This window comes from Lepisma saccharinum, chromosome 10 (genome assembly GCF_977018435.1).
Source record: "Lepisma saccharinum chromosome 10, izLepSacc3.1, whole genome shotgun sequence".
Classification (NCBI taxonomy): domain Eukaryota; kingdom Metazoa; phylum Arthropoda; class Insecta; order Zygentoma; family Lepismatidae; genus Lepisma; species Lepisma saccharinum.
In genome coordinates this window covers 79,558,073-79,580,314 of record NC_139238.1, presented here as the reverse complement: position 1 = coordinate 79,580,314, position 22,242 = coordinate 79,558,073, and the positions used below count along the sequence as shown (strand labels likewise).

Here is a 22,242-nt window from a genome sequence, read left to right as displayed (position 1 = left end):
ACTTACTGGAATGAGTTTTTCTAGCATTTAGATAGTTCTGGAGGTATTTTCTTTCGCCGTTGAATGTGCTTGAGCGGGAATTCATGTGTTTTTCATGAAAAATATCTCTCCGACGCACAATTACTGTTGCTGTTCTTTCCTTCCTCTACGAGAGCCAGATGTTGCACACGTTTGATGATGTAACCTCCTGTCAGTGTTTCCAACCACACCGTTGTGTTGCAAGGAGATGAAAAAACTAAATATACATTCCTCATATTACTACGACCCAAAATTTTAACTGTTTGCTTGCCTAACCAAACCTAACCTAACCTTGCCGGAAATGGTTCGTGGGGCTATCCGTGAATGTTTTTTGGGGCTATGCGTAAATTGTATTTGGGGCTATCTGTCAATGGTGTGTGGGTCATTTTTCGGTTAAGAAGTTTATAAAAACTGTACATCCACTGATCCACGACGCAGTGCCTGCCATACTGTGTGTTACAGAAGGGAAAAAAGGACGAACAATACTTACTGTTATGGACATTATTTTCATGAGAAAAGCAAAATGACACACTACATAATGTTCCTCAATGCACAATCGGTAAGTACGAAATAAACGAGTGAGAGGTGTTGTTCGGAGATGTAATTGATACCGCAATTTTTTACTCGGATTAGAAAATCATACCTTACTTTCCAGCATGTGAAGTGAAAATCATAATGTATGTTAACATGAAACTAGGTGAGCAGAAGATTGCCTTGTTCCCATTCAAGGAGTTCGTATATGCTAGGTGTCATGACAGGGGTGGAAAACTTTGTAAAAGTCGTGACACTGGCTCGGTTGCCGGGTGTCCTAAAAGGTGTACGTTCGATCTCTCCACCAAAGTTCCCAGTTTAGAGTTCCACCCTGGTCAAGGATGTTCTTCGTGCATGTCCCTTTATTAGTTTCATCTCATCATCATTAACTATCATGTTCTTATTAGCCAAAACTGTCAGAAAAGCGACACTAAATAACAAAATTATAAATTAAACAAATTATAGTTTTTGTTTTCGTTGCTGCATTTTGGGAAATACCAGAAAGCTGTTGGGAGAATCACATTGTTCAAACACAAAACCAGCATGATTAAAGATGTACTAACATTGGTCCCATGCTTTTGACTCCTTCCTGGAATTCTCTTTCATGACAAACTATCATGGTCTTATTAAGCCAAAACTGTCAGAAAAGCGACACTAAATAACAAAATGACAAATGCAGCAAATTATTATTATTATTATTTTTTTTTATTCATTGCTGCATATAATGTATAATTTATGGGAGTCAACATGGGGAAACTTGTTCTAGAAGGAGCGGAGAGAACAATGGAAAAATTGACCAAGAGAAATGCACCCAGAGACAGTGCAGAAATAGCACTTTGACTGACTAGTTTCCACTCCTGTGGAGGCTAGAGAATCTAATATGTAACTCCCTAAGATTTCAAAACTATCAGAGGAACAATTTTTCTAATACAAATGTTCCTTTGTCAACTTTACACACACTATAAGTAGTGATACAGATATAACACATTAATCATTAGCCGATATTTGTGAATGCTAAGACACTAGGGTCCCAGGTTTGAATCCCAGCCCAGGGGGGTGGGTGTTCTTTGCACGAGTGTCCCTTCATCAATTTCATCATATCGCTCATCCTAATCATTGCGATTAGCCAAAAATGGCAGAAAACAACATAATATGAGCTACTGAGCTAAACATGAACCATTATCCCATAATAGCATGATTTCTGGCAATGTATTTAAAAATTGTTAATGCAAATTCCATTAGTGCATTATGTGTTATGGAGCTAAACTCTCATGTTGAACCTCGTAAGTGCTGTTAACAGAGGCAAAGTTGAAATGCGACCATCACCATAAGTACAATGCATGGGAGCATGGAATGGTTTTATATTCATTTACTGTAGATTCCAAATGGTGCATGTCTTATATATCAACAACAAAGGCATGTTTACTACTTGTAAACTAACATCATTCTATAAATTCAGAGGCTAGAGACTTTGTAGAAGAGGATCTCATGGTTACTAATAATAATTCTTTGTCAAATGATGAATTTATACTCGCATAAGGAACAGAACATGGGAATATACTAACCAAATACCAGTAGCAAAGAACATGGCCAAAAATATACAGGATTATTATTTTCGACAACTTTGAAGTTTTAAAAAAAGCAAGTTTCCGGAATTGAGACACATTAGCCGATATTCGTGCATGCTAAGACACTATGGTTCCAGGTTCAAAAGCCAGCCTGGGGTGGGTGTTCTTTGCATGAGAATGAATGTGCAATCCTTAAGAATATGCAAAATAAAAATGAACATGAAAAGTAACTAAGAATGCAAATGTATTGCTATTGTATACATCTCACTAAGTACTCTGGCAGTTAGTTAGTTTATACAGCATGTTTGCAAAATTTCTATACCTTCCTCATAACGAGTATGTTACATGTAATATAATTTTCATTGCTATTAATGAAACTTTGTGTTCACAAAGAGTGAACAATATTTGTAGAAACATACACTGTATAAAACAGTGTATTGATAAATTCATTGGTTGTCTAGTTGGTAGGGCATCTGACTGCCACACAAGGAGTCCTGGGAGGTGGATGATCTTAGGTTGTAATTTTCCTGGCCTTGTCCCTGCATAAAATAGCTCTGGGGCTCACCAAGCCTAAAATCAGTGGGCACGTGGAGGGGGTGGTAGAGGAGGCTGGAGCTTGGTGATATTCACATCACCTCCAGATTGTCAGAGATCGAGAATGTATGAGACCCTACCCCCACATCCCCCAAATGTGCCTTCATGGCACAGTGGTTTATGCATGGAGAACTTTACCTTTTTACCTTACCCTGTAAACAAAGATGATACAGCACATAAAGTTATCAATTTTTACTTAAATGTTCAATCAGAAGTACTTAATGATAATTCGTGTTGAAATATTTAAGCATTGGGTATTCTAGCGTTGCATATGTGACATTTCACACACAAAATGCAAGGTTCTAGACATGAAATTGGATTAAAATATTCTCCCAATGTTGCCCATTCAGACAGTCTAGTCCTCCCTTCCCTCTCTCCCTCTGCAGATAAGAAAAACTGGAAGGACTTGAGATGACCGGACCCCTCTCAGATTTTCTTCATATTTGGCATACTCACTAATTGAGACCTCCTAATCATGAATCTGAAGTTAAAATTTGTCGGAAACATCTAGAAATTGCAAAATAAGCGAATATAAGGAGTTAGTTTTCGGAATGGAAACCATCGATTTTCGTGAAAATTTTTGTTTCACAAGCAAATATTTATATTCCTGATACTACCACAACACCAAATTTTAACTATGTTTGCCTAACCTAACCACGCGCCAATGGTTCGTGGGGCTAGCATCAATGGTTCGCAATTATTTACAATTTCTAGATCCTGACACGAAATTTTAACTGTTTGCCTAACCTAACCGAAACTAACCTAACCACGCACCAATGGTTCATGGGGCTAGCGCAAATGGTTCGCAATTTCTAGAAGTTTCCGACAAATTTTAACTTCGTGATTAGGAGGCCTCAATTAGTGACTGTCAAATATGAAGAAAATCGGAGAGGGGTCCGGTCATCTCAAGTCATACCGAAAAACTTTTTGCAAATTAATTGTACTACAGATATTATGTGTAGTAGAGGGGTTCTAGGCTGGAATCCTGCCTGGACATTGGTGTTATTTGTGGGTGTCCCTTCATAAATTTCATCACTCATCCTCATCTTTGCAAACAGTCAAGAGTGGCAGAAAATTTAAGTAAAATAAACCAAATCAATCAATTATGTGTAGCGTGAATATTGGGCATTCCCAGTAACAGAGTAGTAATGCTGTCTCCTTGTAATCTAGGACCTCCCCAATGGCGCAGTGGTAGCATCATCACCTTGTAATCAAGAGGTCCCAGGTTTGATATCCAGTGTAGGCACTTCGTGGTTCTTTAAACTGTAGGTCCAGTCCCGATTAGTCTTAATGTGCATAGAGTGGACTTAAAACACCAACTCAATCAAGCTTTGTAATCAAGAGGTCCCAGGTTCAATCCTACATGGAGACATGGTTAAGATTCCACTTTAAAGTGTAGGTCCAATCCTCATTAGCGTATTTGTGCTGTGGTCGTAATTTTTTTATAATAGGTATTTCAGAGTAAATTTAAATGTCACTGTCCTATCCTGTGGTGGTCTAGTCAGTAGGGCATTTGACTGCCATGCAGGAGACCCGGGTTCGATTCCCGGGTCATGTGATGTGTAGAAGGTGTTTTCCGTTAGCCAACATTGAAATACATTTCTAAAGTTTTCAAGATGCATGTAGTTTCTGGCAAAAGTTGACTATCTGATTCCGACATATTTGTGTCTAGCTGTAGGAGTTTTTAAAATTTTTTTTTATTTAATTGTTGGTGTGTCCATAAGCTGGAAGTCATTATTTTGAAGTCTTCAAAAAGAAGTTCACCCAAACTAGTGTAATTGAAAAACCTTTGTCATGCTCATTTATGCTTGTATTTTGTAAATAAATACACCCCACGTGTCTGGAAATGATGAAAACCAAGGTTTCCAGCCTAAAAAAAGAACTGTCCAAAATATCTTACAATGCAAAAAAATTGCATTTTATAAAATGTATGCATTTGTGGACAAATTTTGCAAAATCTGCTTCCATTTGTTTACATTTTGGTCAATAGCAAAGAAAATTATTTTTGAAATCTGACTTTCCAATAAAACACGAATTTGCATAGACATTCTCAGTCTAATCTGAACAAATATGCAGTGATATATTTGGCATCAGCTAATGAATTTATGGTAAATTGGCAGTGAGGGTATATCTATCAGTGTGTGTGTTAATGCCAAGCACATAAGTATTGGAAACTTACTGTGGTGATTCATGTTCCAAATTATTATATTTACCTGTGCAGTGTGGATCAAGTTTAGAAGTGAGACTTAATTGCAACCAACGTGTGTTTTTAAGTAATAGGAAATAAATAAATTGGGCATTCTTAGAACAATACACATCAATATAAATAATTATGATGTGTAATTAATGAATTAGGAAATTTCAGGTAGTGTCTAAACTGACAGTTGTAATACTCAGGTGCTTTCAATACTCACTCCCCCATGAATCTTGATGAAATTATACACTCATACAGTATTGATTGCAGAAAGTTTGTAATATGGAACATTGAATATGTTTATCTGACACTAAGGATGTTTCCAGGTTTGTTGATTGGGTGGTCTACCTTAATGCCCTTAGTTCTCTCAAGTTGAATGGTGACTTTCAAGGAAATGTAAATCAAGGATCGTGCTTCCTTCTTGCTATCCCAAAATCCAGGATTACGAGATTCATAGTCCTGTATTGTTTGCACTATGCATTTCAAACACATTTCTCGTCCATATCCATCCATGTTTAGCTTAAACAACAGTATTCGGTACTAGTTTACTATAGTTCAGATTTCTTCATTTTTACACAAGAAATTACTTACCGTAATAAGTTCCTGTAGCATTGTCTAACATCGGGAAGGTGTTTTAGGTGATGTGATTGAAAATTCATGCTCCGATTAAGAATAGCCTTTGGCGTGTACACCTTCGTACATCATCATGCGTCGTGATTGTGTTTTGTTCATGTTCATTGGGTATCCAGCATTCAGGCGGCAAAACGGGCTTTTTTGAACGACTGTAGCGCCGAAATGATGCACCAACGAGAAAAATGTTACTGAGAAATGTTGTTTGTTTTGATGTTCTCTATACGTTTCCGTGGTCCGTGGGCGCCATTAAAATGACACCCTGTATATATAATTCTGGTGCAGAGGTTGTCATCAGCTTGTTCGATGATTTGTTTCAAATTGAAGCTATGGTTCCGTAAAACAAGAGTATAAACATGATGATAGACAATATTGCTTAGTAATACTTACAGGCCCGTAGCTAGAGGGGGGCAGGGGGGCAAGTGCCCCCCCTGAGAGCCTGCTTTGCCCCCCCTTTGAAAAATAAAAAAACACATTCCTATCTGGAATTCTCACTTCAGTCTTTACAATTATATCATATGTTACTTTAAACAGTTGTGACATTTTGAGTATTCTTGTATTAAAGGTGCCTAATGTGTTCGGATGTTTTTTCTTGGATGTGTTTGTTTTTCTGCCCCTTCTAGCTAATCACAACAATGAGTAATGACGTGAAATTATGAAGAGATACTCATAAACAGTGCCGCAACCACAGGGTGGCAAGGGGCATTGTCCCCCCCCCCCTGGCTTGGACGGAAGTCCATTCTAGGGGAAGCAAACATTGAAGTAAAAAGCAAGACTAGGAGAATCTAAGAATCGCAGGACAATTGGATACTCATGATGGAACTAGTTTTTACGTGTTCCTTATATTTTCCTTCCAGACGGCCAAGGCCACTTGCAAGGGGCACAGAGGGGCAATTACCCCCCTCCCCGATATCAAATTTTATACAAATAAAAATACATATCGTAAAAATTTCTTGCTCGCTTCGCTCGCAATATCTGCTATTTTCATAATCCAAGTTGAGAGTCATAGCTATGGGGCGGCGGGAGGGGAGCCAGATGATCTATATGTGGAAAAAATGTTATAAAGAGAATGCCATGGTGCCCCGTAATATTATTTGCGCCCTATTAAAACAATTTATTTCTATGAAACTTAATATGAAATATTAATGATGACACTGTAATCCAAAAAGTCATTGATCAATCAAGGAATTCCTATTTGTTTGTCAGTTGTCAAAGCATGTATTTCAACTATAATGAATAATACAATTCGCACAATATGTTGCAAAATGGTTAACGTAACCAGTAGGCAAACATTGTCTGTAGTGATGCAAGAGTCTCCCCTTTGAAGGAAATAGAGTCCGTGGTGGACTAAGGGACCCATGTTTTAATGTTTTAGCACGTACAAATAAATGTATTACAAATTTTTACACAATTTATCAAAGTGTAGATAATATGTAACTGTTACTATTTAATTAATTCGATTTTTCTTGCATAACACAACACAATGGTGTTGTTGGATTCTCGTTAGATTTCTTTCTGCGTAAAAATCCTGCATACTGGAAACCAGAGGGAATCATTATGAAGCATGATTTATAAAGGGCTCCCTTAATGAGTTCTGCAGAGAGGCCCAAAGCTGTTGGTACATATTAATCATCTATTAACATTATCGACCTGTAAATATCAAGTAGATACAATCCCTATTAGTCTATTTATGTTAAACTTCATATTCTTTGGCAATCTGGAAAGGTCATTATCAAAATATTGCTATTTGATGTTGCTGAAAGTTTTTTTTGTTCGTTGCAGTTTCAAGATATCATCCCTTTTATGTTACTTATCTCTTTTGGGTGAGGAGGCAAATGCATCTGTGGACTCTGCTATATCTGCCTATGCAACATAATTAAAAATTTGCCCCCTCTAGGATTGACTTCGCCCCCCCCCCCCTACAAAGAATTCCTGGCTATGGTCCTGAATACTTATGCATCTTGCTGTACACATCAGTACAGAGTTACTTTTTGTTTTTGCCCCACTAATCAGTATGCTGTATGCTGCCAGTAGTAGTGATTTTCTATTTCTACTCTTTGAGACACACCTGAATCAATATTTCATTTTATTTTGGAAAATATATAAAATTCTAAATATTTCAAGATTATGGGAAAGGTACAGTCCTGTTGATTATGCCAAAGTATTATTTCATTCTCACTGTCACGATTAATACAGAGATAGAAATGTAGTAGCTATTAAATAACTAAAACTATAACAACGCAAAAGGTTTCCTGATGCTTGAACAAATATGATCGAAACAGGATCTGAAACTAAACTATAGACATCACATGAATCTTAAATTTGGCTGAGCAATGTCACTGAGATTTGTCAGTTATCTCTGAATGCATTTACTTTAGATAATTTCAACTGTAAAATACTGTCCTTGTCAGTTCTTTTTTTTTTCTGGTTGTAAGCCATACCAGCATCTTTTTGTAGGTCACAATAAAACTAATGATATTTTATTGTAACTAAATAAATATGCATGTAACTACATAGATGCATGGCCATTTACAAGCATATAGCACAATATTTTGAGTAATTCTTACAATGAACAAAGTAACGATAATAAACCAAAGTTCTATTTCTTTGAAATATCAACATCTGGGCATTAAGGTGGAATTCAGATCAGTAATATGTACTGAAATTGTATCCTGTGTTTCATTGAAATAATGTTTTTGCGGTAACGGTTCAGATTGTTTTATGATTTCTCCTAGCACAAAGAATAATTATCGTAGAATTTTGGAAATCATTGTCACACGAAATTTGAACCTTCCTTAAAGTAATGACCACTGTTTGGACTCGAAAAAAGTTATTTATGTTGAAAAAAACAACTTGACAATTACCTTACACACTTCTCATGGACAAGATATTCTCCATCAACAAGTGACAGTAAATATCGTAGAAGCGTGGGAATGAATGTAGAAGTAAATTGGAACCTTAGTATAATGCATTTAGGGACTTTATGTTAATGCTAAGGGAACCAAACCTAACCTGCCTAACCTAACCACAAAAGCATATATTGAACAAAACCTTAAGTAATCGCTAAAACTCCACAGTATGTGTTAACAGATGTACATCGAAATCGAATCATGTAAAAATTGCATTCATAGAATGATGAAATCTCAATAAAACAAAAGGAACTTCGGCCGAATGGATGCCCCTTGTGAACAAAAAAAATAAATTTTAAGTATGCTTATTTCGAACTACCAAATACTACAGGAGTAACATCACACACACTGAAAAGAGATTTTTAAAACTAACCCTTTGTCTGGACCAATTTGTATTGAATGATCCGAAAACCACACAGATATAGGGTGGTAACACGGGAATCCTTATTTTACTCTAGCAACAGCAACAATGGTTAATTATTGTTAATTTTTACAGCACAACAATTGATGCCTATGCTTTAATACATTGTAATTTTGTACATGCTTATTAGTTCCCCAGAGGAGGCATAAAGTGGACTTAAAACTCAAACTAACATGCAGACAGATCAGTACAAGATGTCCATCAGTGTTCTGCAACAAAAAATATATTCACACATAATGGCAAAGTATTCCCCTTCCCTCTCTGTTGTTGAAGAATTCAATTATTTACTGCCTGGTGCAGAATAAAGGTCTTAATTTATACTCGTGCTTTATTTTCTCACATACTAAGTTCATGCATGTTTGTACACTGTAGTCTGTTTATCAGTTCAGAGAACACCAAGCTGTGATTTGAAAATGCATGGCGACGTACCAAGAGTGGATTGATTTTTTTTATGAAAGATTTCTTTATACATGAAAACTTTGATGGGGTAAATTAATATTATATTGTGCCAAATGTCTTTTCACATTAGAACATCTTCCTATTTACTACTGTCTGAGGTACCGACGGACCACTTTGAATTGATTGTTGTCTTTACAGCCACACTGGTCAATCCAATTAAAGCAGGACCCTAAAATTTGTTATTTTTAATGGTGGGCAAGTGACGTGATCTTCAGAGTGAGGTTTTATTTGTCATGCAATGTTAATTGGACATTATCTTTTGTCTAGTGCTTTTAATTATGAGGTTTAGTTGTTCACGAGTCTTGAAATTATTCTACCATACTGGTGGTGTTGTTAGTGCATCTTGAAATAATAATCAGGCTTCTGCCTCTTATGGTGGAGGTTCAGCTAGCATGAAGCCTTGATGTTGAAAAAGTTTACCTCACGATTGCTGCCAGTCATTCATGAGCCGCCGAAAACAGAGGTGCCCATCCCCTTCCAAAAGAATTGTTCATCATAACCCCCCCCCCCCACACACACACACACATAATAGTTCAGATAAACATGCAGTAATTGATTTTTGTTTGAATGTTGATAATTTGATTTCATTTTTAAAAAAATGGAATTTTCGAAATCCTTAAGTGTTAGACAACGAAAACTGACAGTATTTTACAATTATCCAGTCAGTCGTGGGACGAACACATACAAGCAAAACAAATCATGAAATCATCCAACACTAAAGTTGAAGTCCACATGTCCGAACCTCCAAGCCATCTCGGAACTACCACAAAGAAGACACCAGACATTGTTTACCACTAGCTGAGATGCCAACAATCGAAAGGCGCATGACATTCGAAACCTTTCATTGCAGTTGTAAATTAAAAGACTTACATAAAACGTACAAAACCACTCAGATCACTGCCATTGTTAACGTACTGAACGTTATTCTTAACAGTTTGTCTGCTTGACAAACCTTGTATTAATGTGAACAGCACGTCTCCCCATCCTTTCCAATCGGATTCTAAAGATATTAGAGGTGGTTTTTCATTTCAACCCCATCGCTGCGATCATCTACAGGTAGGTAACTTTAACTAAAAGTCAACAACAAGTCGATCAAACGAAACGACCCCCCAATTTTTTTTGTTAGCTAAACTATACATTTTGCCCCCCCCCCCCTTTAAATTCCCATGATGCAGGCATGTCATGAATTCCCCCTGTGGGCACCCCTGATTGAAAATATCCATGGTTTAGTGATCCCTGCATTTTCAAATATTTTATTACCTGGAACTAACAGTGGGTCTGAATTCAAAATGTTGGATAACTTTTGCACACTTAACAGAGGAATGTGTTCATAAGATGGCAGTTGATCCGGGAATCATCACAGATGCCTTGTAAAGAGAGTGAAGGAAGAAACTTTTCACTGATGGGTGTTTGTTCACCCTTAAGTGTGGAATTTTCTGAACGAGTCTCTAAAACACCAGTTTTTGCCTGCCTTCTTTTTATGCTGTATTTTTTATAGAATCGCTTTCATATTCCGTGACAAATGTAAGTAATGCACAAGTGCAATAATACATAGCATGTCGGCAAGTAGGTACTTCAGGTTCATGCAGAATAAATCTTTCTGATGTGGAAATCTTTGAAACTAGTGCAACTCAATGTCCTCATCACACAGAGTTTGAGCCATTTTTCGGATTTTATATTACTCATGAACTAAACCACATGAGGCAAGTCAACTTTTTCTCGTCCAACTTATGTTCTTTCTTTCTTCTACTGTTTTTGTTTTTACTACACCTAGCATAATCTCACCTGACATGATTGTTATGTTCTCAACATCTGAGTGAACATGTACACCACCTGCAGTCGATTCTAGTCGATGCAAATGTAAAAAGGTGTACGCATTCGCCATCCACATTTAAGGGGTTAAAGCTACCATCCCAGCATTCATCTTTCCATTGTAGTGGTGTATGAGGAGGCAGGAGAATGAATTAAAGTGTGTATATTAAGGTTAATGATGTAAATTCAACTAAATGTACTTATTATAGACAAATCTAAGTCCTAGAATGTAAATGTTCTGATCAGAATTTAACTGAAATATGTGTGTCAATAAAAAACGTTCTTACGCACTTGCCGGCAACATTTTAGTAAAACATCACACAAAACAAGTGTGTATTAGTATTAGAAATTTCCAATTTTTGCAAGGCACTATATATGAAGATTATTATGACTTGAAATGTGATCGTCAGTAAGAGAGGGGAGGGGGAGAAAGAAATACATATATTTAACGCTCCTAATCCCTGGACATGTTCCAATGGATTTCTCTGTAGATTGTATATTAAATGTATGATTCTAGTCATCACAGTAATGCTTATCCAATTTTTTGACTTATTCAACTCAACTCTTGTGGATGTCAACTGGGAAAATGGCAAGTGACCATTGAATACCAGCATCATATCTCAGAAATTTTAACAGAAAATTTATCATGAAAGTATTGGTGTGTTTGTAAATAAAGTGAATGCACATGAAAGGCTGTTGTTCTTCTTTCTGTAACTGTCTGGGGAATTTAGTTAATACTTGGTGGAGGCACATAGTGGTTCAAGTCCTACTTTAAATTCAAGGTCCAGTCCCGATTAGCCTTTCTGTACATAAAGTGAACTTAGAACAAGAAATCAATCAAATCAATTTAGTTAATACATAAATATTAATGAATTTACAAACATACATACTTGTTCACATTTCTTCTATTATTAAAAATAAATGTTTTTTGCTTTGTAGAGCTTTGAGCTTAAATTTATCTCCTACATTTCTTGTGTTATTACTAAAAATAGCATTTCTCTTGTTTTAATATAACCAAAATAATTTATTTGGTTGTTATCAGCCTAAAAATAAAATATAATTTTATAGAAAGATTAATTTTCTGCAGTCAAAATTCATCATTCTCTATCTTGTCAAGAGGTCCTGGCTTCGATACCCAGTGGAGGCACATAATGGTTCGGACCCCCACTTTAAACTGTAGGTCCAGTCCAGATTAGCCTTATCTTGCCAAAATGGTGGTGTTATAAAACAAATAAAATAAAATAATTTCCCTTTATCAGTCTTGAAGACATATTTTGATGCAGATGAGCATTCTGCATGAATTTGACATTCAACACCCACCCCACCCACCTGCCCCAAAAAGCATACATTTCAACACCAGTATGAATGAGAATTTTAAGTATATGAATCATGTCCCCCCCCCCACCCCAACATATCCATGCAAATAAACCTATGGATGTCTTGTTCATCCAGGATGATTATTCTGGATAATCATAACAAAATGGCAAGCCTGAAATATGTGAAGGGCAAGGAATGAATTTTTATGTAAATAAATATTTATGTATGAAGCTGAAATAAGTTATATCTTGTATTATGTTTGCGCATCATTTCATATAATCAAAAAATTCAGTTTTATTTTCCGTATTTGTACATATATTAGGTTTCGGCTCATATTTTAGTTAATTTTACATATACAGGGTGCTCGGAAATTCCTCTTACAAACTTCTAGGGCTAGTAGAGGGGACTGAGTAGACAATATTTGGAATAGGAACCCGTGTCCGTGCTACAACCATGACAATGTGTCGGATGTGCCTGTGTTGGTATGCAACCGGGTAGGCAGTACATGATGTCAGAATATCGCCTGATGACCTAAAGTGTAATCATTTATTACAACCATGTCAAATGAGGTGTTACATAAGATACAGAAGTGAATGACGTGTGACTCAGTCCATAATACAAACAAATTTATTTGATAACAATGCCAAGGGAACAAAAAAGAAACTTACTATCATTGATTACAATAATACCTGTGTCGACAGTGAAACGCAACAATTTGTTTCTGTCTTCTACACTGGATGTGCCGCATACGGCACTGCTCAACTACAACAGTGGCTCGATGTGACGACCACCAACGTCATTGCACACATTGTATCGAGGAATCATGTTCCGGTACACTCGCTCCATCACACCTGGTGTCCCGTCAACCTCTTGTGCAGCGATCATAACTCGTGTTAGCAGTCCGTACTCTGTCTCTACAGGAGTCTCGAACACCATACTCTTCATACGACCCCACAAGAAATAGTCCAATGGTGTTAAATCTGGCGATCGTGAGGGCCACGCGGTTGGACCACCTCGTCCTATCCATCTTTGCCCGAATCTTCGGTTAAGATGTCTCTGAACATCACGTGTAAAGTGAGGCGGTGCGCCATCGTGCTGAAACCACAGTTCCTGACGGACTTTCAATGAATGGCACAGCATCCAAGAACAGGGCCAATACTTCCTGTAGGAAAATCAAGTACGCAGCACCCGTTAGCCTGGCTGGAAGAAGGTACGGCCAGATCACATGACCATCCAGAATACCTGCCCACACATAGATAGCAAATCTGTGCTGGAATCCCCGGACATGCGTCGCATGAGGGTTTTCGTCTGCCCAGACATGGCTGTTTCGAGAATTGAGAACACACACCCTAGTGAATTTACATTCATCTCTGAACAGAACTCGACGTGGGAACTGGGGCTCGTCGATGCAGCGGTGCAGAAACCACATGCAGAAGTTAACGCGTGGTACAAAATTGGCTGGTCTCAAAGCCTGTACCCTTTGGTGGTGGTAAGGATATAGTTGTTGCTCATGCAGAACCTCCCACATGGCGCTGCGAGAAACACCCATTGCACACGCAATTGTTCGCGTACTTGTTGACGGGTTCTGTTCAACATGGTGCAGTACAGCCTCTTCCAATTCGGTGGTGCGACATCTCTTTGGAGCACCAAAGTCCTTCCTGTCGGCGGTGAAGGTACCTCGTTCTCTTAGCCGTTGCGTAATGCTGGCAAAAAGGGTATGCAATTTAGTCGTAAGTTTTGGATAACGCTCTTGATACAGCCGACGAGCTGCTCTTCCATTCCCTTCCGCTGCTCCATACACAAGGATCATGTCTGTGTATTCTGCAAACGTGTACTCAGCCATGTTCATCGAAGACACACAGGCACATGAATGGGGTTCCATGCAGGATACCGCAGCAGGGTAGAAGTCACGTGCCATCAGGTTTTCTTCTTACGTCATGTATTTGCCTAACCGGTTGCATACCAACACAGGCACATCCGACACATTGCCATGGTTGTAGCATGGAAACGGTACTTTTCCGGACATGGGTTCCTGTTCCAAATATTGTCTACTCAGTCTCCTGTATTATCCCTAGGAGTTTGTATGTAGGTAGGTACTCCATATTCATGCAATAATGTCATGTCCTCTTGTGACCGAAAGAGTTGGGTGAATTTCTTGTGAATAACTGACAAATTTGAAATACACTCCCATTACTTCTTGTGATATTGAACACATTTTTTATCAATGTAAGTCCATCTTTAGAGTCGACAGAAGGAGATTCAGGTGCAAACACTTACAACAAGATTTTGCTATTCATTGTTTTGGAAACAGAAAATTAAAACCCCTTATTGTGTTGTTTTCCAATTTATGTCAATGTAAGCGTACTGTATTTTATGTAGCTCACATAGTGTCTTATATTATTAAAAAGGTATATTTTTACAATTTTAAGTTCATATTTAACTCCATATTTTGGTGAAAATAACTAAATATGTATTTACATATTTAGCACATTTTTTTACTACATATAATGTTGTTCCCTGGTGATGAGAATAATTTTCTGCACAAGATGAAGTAATTATGTAACATCATACACTTGTGCATATTGCCATGTCACTGGTTCATGTGAAATAGCAACATCTAAGAGGATTGTGTTATAAATATGGTAACAAGACCTAGCATGTGTACACATTTGAATTGTCACTTTATTTTATTGAACAGCTCTATATGTTAGGATGTCCCCAATTTTTCAACTTTGTGCTAACACTCTGAAGTAGAGTTTCTTGCTGATTGATGGCACACGGAGATGTCTGTTGAACCGCGGGAACTGCTGGCGGGCACTTCAAGCCAATGCTGTTCCCAAGTACCACGTACAGATTTATTCCTCTGAATAAAATCTGTATAAAATCGGTTTCGCAATTTGTTTTGATAATGCATTTTAAAAACAGATGCAAAGAGCTTCAAAACAAGACCAATATTGTATTTGTAGGACTACCCAATACTAAGAAATCGTTATGAAAAAATAAATATGCTGACCAAGGCAGTAATTTATTTTGTACTTGATACAGAGTCTGAAGAAGACCTTGCTAGAAGGTTGAAACGTTACGTTTAGTTTATGTTTTTAATAAAATAAATTACTACCTTGGTCAGCATATTTATTTTTTCATAATCATGGAAACAAGGCTTAATGGTGTTATAAGAAATCGTTGTTTCACAATATTGCTAAAATCTTGTTTTTGAAAAATGTTGAAGACCTGAAAATTAATAATTGTGTTTAAAACCTTTCTGCCTGCACCATACTAAAATTCAACAACGATCGAACAAACAGTTTTTGATTTACAGAATTTCAAAGATCCTTTGCAAAACTCCAAAAAACTGGCCCTTTTTTTTGTTCTCACGCCGATAAAGAATAGAAGGCATACTTGAAAAAGAATGGTTAGTATATATTAACGCAGAATTGAATAATCTAAATTTTGATGTAACTCGTTCTTATGTAGGTCTACTGGTTAATTTTTAATTGTAGTCCAAACTCAAGTATCTATAATTTTTAATCCGATAGTAGTGTTCAAATTTGAAGAGCAAGTCTGCACAGGTTGACATCATCTAATTGCAATGAAATTTCATGTATATATAAAAAATTAACATAAGTTTTGGAACTTGCGTTTATGTCATGAAGCCAATCATACTGCGTAGCATGTCTTTGCATTACAGGGTGTCCGACAACTCGTGCACCAAAAGGACAAAATGAAGTTTAAGCGTATGTGTTTAAATTACTGTCCATCTTCTGTTCATAGATATTGAAATGGGCCACCCACTTATTGAGGTCCCATCATGCTAGGGGTTAATTCTTTGCAAGCATCTGTGATGATGCACAAAAAAAGAGAGAGAAATTTTCCGATGGTGCGTGACTTGTGCTATACCTTGTATTTTCTGGTGCCCATATAACTACTATATGGTGATCGTAATTTTATTTTCAGGCATAGTTTGATTGTGGCATGTTTCACTTCATGAGGAGCGTCTATGGCCGACCAACCTAGTAGTTCACCTGGGGGGTCTGTATCATCAAAAGCCGCAGGGGCTCATACAGAATCTGCAAGGTGAGTTCAGTGTTTTGCAAACATCACTTGATTTTGAATGTAAATAAATTCTGTTTCTTAAAGGTGCAAAGTGGCAATGCATCAACTTACATGTTTTATTTATTTAAGCAACATCAACTTACATGTTTGTTTATGTAACACTTAAGAGTGCTGACCTCTAAGTCACTTTCCTTCCCAAGAATACTGACCATTTTCACAACTTTTTAAAAAATCATATCTCAAAAACTAAAACTGTAAAATATATGTATCATATACTGTTGAAAAGTTTGATTCTTCCTATTTATTTTGATATATGATATGTTACATTATAACCACATGGCTACCTTGGACATTTCATCATAAATGATATGAAATGTACTAAAAATAAAAAGTTGACAAGTTATATTACATGCAGTGTCAGAGATTGGGTCCCAAAACCTGTGGGGGGGGGGGCAAGGTGGCAAAACTAGGGGGCAAGGACAGTATTTTCCCTTTGTAGATAAGATTTAGCATAGTGCAGGGGCAAAAGTGGTGAAAATGGGGGGGGGCAATTGCCCCCCCTCCCCCTAACCGCCGGCACTGTAGAAAAGGAAAGAAATCACATTGCTATCAGACGATGCAAACAGAACCCGTTGTGAGCATTTGTCCACCATCTACTGGCAGTATGAGGAAGTACGATGTCCAAACATTACTCAGGATTGCTAACTCCATAAATGTACGGCAAATGACCGTTGAAATTAATTTTGAATTCAACTCCGTATATATACGTGATCCACACACTAGAGAAGTTCGGGATCTCTGTATATATATGTGATTAGCACTCTTAAGTGTTAAGTAATTGGACATGTCAGGTGTATTTCCCAATGAGGATGTTTATTACATAATAATTAAAACATTGTAGTACATAAATGCAAACAGATTGGTGAGGTGATGTTTTTTTTATATGTGCAATCCTTTTTTTTCCTAGAGCTGTTAAGTTCTGCAACTATCTGTAAGTCTGGTTACTAAGGAGACATGTACAGTAAGCAAAAGGCTGTAGAAAAGCATTTATTAAAACGGGCATGTTCATATATGTAATTGCTAGAGGCATGCATATTTAGTTTTTGACGAAAACACGAAATGTGAAATAACACATTGTAATGTTAATTTTTTATGTTTCTGAAAGGTGCAAGATGCATTTTGCTACCCTGGTTTGTCACGAAATAATGCAAAATTCACTGCAAAATGTGAAACAGTCTCTTAAACACGAAATTTAGAGTTTATTTACCAACACAATACTTTCTGAAGCTTGAATTATCCTGCGAGTTATGCAATTCACAGAAAATTGATTAATTCTGCTGTAAATATTTGAGAAGCAAAAATATACATCTTTAAACAGAAATAAACTTCAACACACTGGTACCAACATAAATGTGTTATTAGAAGGGGTATGCTTATTTTGTGTAATAAGTGCAGTTTGAAAATCAAATTTAGGATTATGTTCACATTTTTAAAACTAAAATGTCATTTTATATACCGCTTTTAATCAGATTTTTCACCACTATATTTACCACTTTTGAACCCGAAATTGACAGTTTTTGCACTGAAATTTTGCTTCTTTATTTACCAAAAATATGTGCCTTTAGTAATTGCTTTCTTATATTCTGCTGTTACAAAAAGGTTCCAATGAGTCATATTGTTTGCTCTGAAATACATAATTATCAGTATTTATTTTGTTTACAAAATCATTTATAAAAGAACTGCCAGTAGCAAGACATTTTGTTACACACTGTTTGTGTGTGTGGTGTGTGGTCCTGTTGAATTTACTGATCCTACATTTCTATAAATAGCTTACAATTTAGTACAAATTGTGAGATGTGATTATTTTTTAAGTAAAAAGGTCTAACTTATATGCCCTTGATGTAGTTTTATTTTCTAAGGCACCTATTGCAGTAAACAGTTACTGGAATGGGTTTTTGCTGTGGAAAAACTACATACCGTAGTTTAAAATATACTTGACAAAATGTGATACACATTTTACATTCATAAAAGCAACAAGATTATGTACTTTGATTTAGACTGATTACTAGAGACCGGATGTTTAGGCACGAAAACATATAAAATAGGCAGGCAAATAAGCACTTATAATTTTCAAAATAGGAATTAAAATAGGCATTAAAATACAAATAGGCAATAAAAAAGGCAATGAAATTTAACTCAAAATAATGAAGATAGACATACAAAAAGAAATAGGTGTTTAAAAAATATAGAAACATACCTGTACATTCTTTATAATTGCTTAAAATAAACCAGGATTTCATCATTAGAGACAGCAGTTCAGTATTGTACTTAATAAATCACTGCAAACAGGAGTCACGTCAGACCAAAATTTTCCATTGTATAATCGCTACACACACCTCCTTCCTGGCCTTCTCAACATTAGTTTTCATCATGTGTCTAGCAGGAAAGAATAGGCATTTTGCCTATTTTCCGGTCTCTACTGATTACATATGTGTCTTCAACTTAACTGAATAACTGATATCCTAACTTTGATTTTCCTCTATGAAATACAAATATTTTTAAAAATTAGTGTTTAACTCAGTTTGTTCAAGTTTCAGGAAAGGAGTAGGTGTACAGTTACAGACACTTCTGGGTTGTAATGTTCCCATTGAAATTCAGTGGGTTTGTTAAACCCAGTAGTGTCCGTGACTGTACATACTTGATACAATGTGAAAATGTGCTCGGTTCCTACATTTGGTCAATAAAAATGCTCATTTGTTACTTCATTGATGGATTCAGAAAAGGCGAAAATTCATTTGTAATTTCATTGATCCATCACAGGTACTTTTAATGTGTAGGACACCGAATGTGATTGGTTGAGGGAGGGGGGTGGGTTACATGCACACATATTTGTGTAAAAGTGCCATGTACCGACAAGAATGACATGACAGTTGTGTTTGCTAAATGCTTCGCACCATTTTGTAAAAGGAAGAATGCTTTTGTGATTGCAAATGCTAGTTTTCACTTTTAAAAACTTCTGTGTGTTGATGACCTGGAAAACTGGGATTGGAAAATGAAGATGTGTTTCACTGTTGTTTCAGTGTTTTTTCTTCTAATATTTTATATTTAAATATTATTTTAGTTTTTCATTATTTATTTTCAGCAATGGTTAATAAACTTTACTTGTTTGATTAAGTTGCAAACTAGGAGATATAACACTGATGTATTATCATGTTAAGGGGAAGAGTGACAGTTTTGCACCAGTAGTGCATTTATTTCAATATTTTCGGAATGGGCACTGCTACCGCAAATTAGCGTCAACTTTAAAGTGATGAAATTTATTCTTAGTTTTCACCATCTAGATCTGGCAGCCTCACTTGTCTCAATAATTCACTGATGGTTGTATAAAATCGAAAGTAAAGGATTCCCGGAAAACAATATTTATTATGTCATCTTCATGTCAGCCATGGCACTATAAAACAATAGCTGGGGTGGTAGTAGGGGATGGGGCAATGCAGCCAATACAACAATATCGTGCAAAATTTATATTCATTGCAAAAGTTGGTCTATGTGGGCCATAGCCAGTGATGGCACCATAGTGAGGCAGGGGCCAAACTAGTGCACAAAGGAGCTAGATCTGGCTCCAAAAGAGCTAAGTTGGCAACAGTGCTCAGCAGCCACCGTGGAGGAGAGAACCTCGCGGAAACTTTTCCTACATTCCCTTAAATCAGTATAGAGTGCTCTTGAAGTTATTTAAATGTATCTGAAAGATTTGGAGAAGTCAGGCTATTTAGTTTTAGCCCTTTATTAAAAGGAAATATTTTACTGTTAGACATTATGAATGTGGTTTCTTCAGTTATGTTTTCCTTTCAGGACAAAATCGAAAGGATCCTCTGCTGTCACAACCGGTGGGAAAGCTGGTAGAACCGCGGGTAAAAAGCGCCGCCTGAACAGTGCACAGGGCAGAGATCCAACCCCCAAGAGGTGCCGGTCATCACGCTCTTCATCTGCAGGTTCACTGGGTGAGGTTGGATTCGACTCTAGTTTCGAGGTAAACGAGGTCTCAACTGGAAGCAACAGCACTGGTCCCACCTCAGTCAATCAAACCCTGCAGATACAATCGACCCACGAGGGTGGTCGATACTCCACAAGGAACAACCAAGGTAGACAGCTGGCTTCGCTGGGGCATAGTGGGGAGCCCGATCGGGGTCGAGTGCGGGCCAGTAGAAGGCCAGGCTCCTCTCAAACATTGGAGAACTCAACAGCAGTAAGAACTGTACCTAGCAGGGGAAGAGGTCGCGGTAGAGGACGGACAGTGAGAACATCTGCCGGCCGAAACAGTGGAAATATTCAAGCAATCACTTCACCTGGTGCTGAATTGTCGAACAAGGAAGAAAGAAGCTTGGATCAGTCACCTTTTTCCGGGAAACACCCTTCTTCAAGTTCAGAGAACGGCAGATTAACCGGTAGTGGTTCCGAGAAGAGCATTTCGTCTCGCGTGAGTGCCAATTCGATTCGTTCAGTTTCTGAAAGTAGTTCCAGGGCAGGCAGCGCGGGCAGCATCGGCCACAAGAAGGAGAACGGCTCCAGATCTCACGTGAGAAACAGGAAAGACTTGAACACTTCGGGTACGTCTCAGATAAAGTTACCAGCACAGAATCACCAGGGGAAGCGAGGGGATAAAGAAAGCTGCGGTAGTTCCGCTTCAGAAGATCCAGACTGGCGTGAATTCACTCAGCAAAGGAAGTCGTACTGGAATTCTGACAAACAAGCCGTTGTGAGTGACGTTGTCGGTGCTATAACACGTAACAGTAAAGGTTCCAAAAACAGATCACACATCACCTCCAGTCGCGATACGAATTGCACCCAGCAGCCTCATCGCCAGAGTAATTCTTCAAGGTCCGAGGGAAAAGCCTCCTCCAAAGAGAAGTCAGGAGGGAGACGTTTGAATTCCAGAGAAATCTTGAACCAGAGCCTGGGCCAAGGAGCCGAGAGCAGTAACAGCAGGAGGAAGAGAGATCCAGTTGAAAGCAGTTCCTTTGGCTCTGCCAGTACAGGTTAGGTTTTTCATTACTATTAGTATTACATAATTCATGTTCTCAAATGAGCAGCTCAGGAGTAAAACTTGATAACCCGCAAAAGTATAAAACCAACCAAAATGCAGGTGAAAGTTTGTCAATTACATTGTGGCTTATGGTTTGCCCATATGTTCCCATGTTTTTTTCTCGCTATACAGGATGTCTAGCAGTCATAAAAGTCAAGAAAAAGTAAAGAAATCAACAAGTAGGTCAAGAAGTTAATAAAATGTCAAGAAATTATACTCGTGGTCAAGAATTTTTGCTATCGCAATGACTGACTGATTTAGTTTATTTTACTTCACTTTTCTGCCCCTTTGGCTACACTTTTCTGCCCCTTTGGCTAGTTGCAAAGATAAGGATGAATGATGGTAAGATAAGATGGATGAAGGGACAATCACAAATATTTAGGAACAAAAGGACGATCCCCACATAAGATTATACTGGCTGTGAGTCCAGATGCCAGATCCTCGCTAGTCTGCCAAATGCAGTCCAGGATGCGTTAATAGATAAAGCAAGTCCAATTCTCTTGTTAAATACAGCTTCAGTTCTTGTCTTATGGTAGTGTTTTTCATTAAATATATATTTATTTTCTTAATTGCTAATTTCCAATTTCGCCTAAGTAGGTGTTGAATAAATAAAGGCTTAAGAAATAACAAAAAACAAAGAAAAGGTAAAAAAA

General features: G+C 37.4%; 1 protein-coding gene across 10 annotated transcripts in view; it reads left to right on the top strand.

Moving 5' to 3' along the window:
• The window catches only part of ctrip (E3 ubiquitin-protein ligase ctrip), a 131,858-nt gene that overhangs the window by 4,994 nt on the left and 104,622 nt on the right, over positions 1–22,242 (top strand). For all 10 annotated transcript variants that reach the window (XM_083129984.1, XM_083129990.1, XM_083129992.1 and 7 more), the window contains exons 2-3: positions 16,408–16,527; positions 20,359–21,542. In XM_083129984.1, coding sequence (XP_082986110.1) covers positions 16,451–16,527; positions 20,359–21,542 — 1,261 coding nt within the window. In that variant the 5' untranslated portion in view covers positions 16,408–16,450. The remainder of the gene's footprint in view (positions 1–16,407; positions 16,528–20,358; positions 21,543–22,242) is intronic.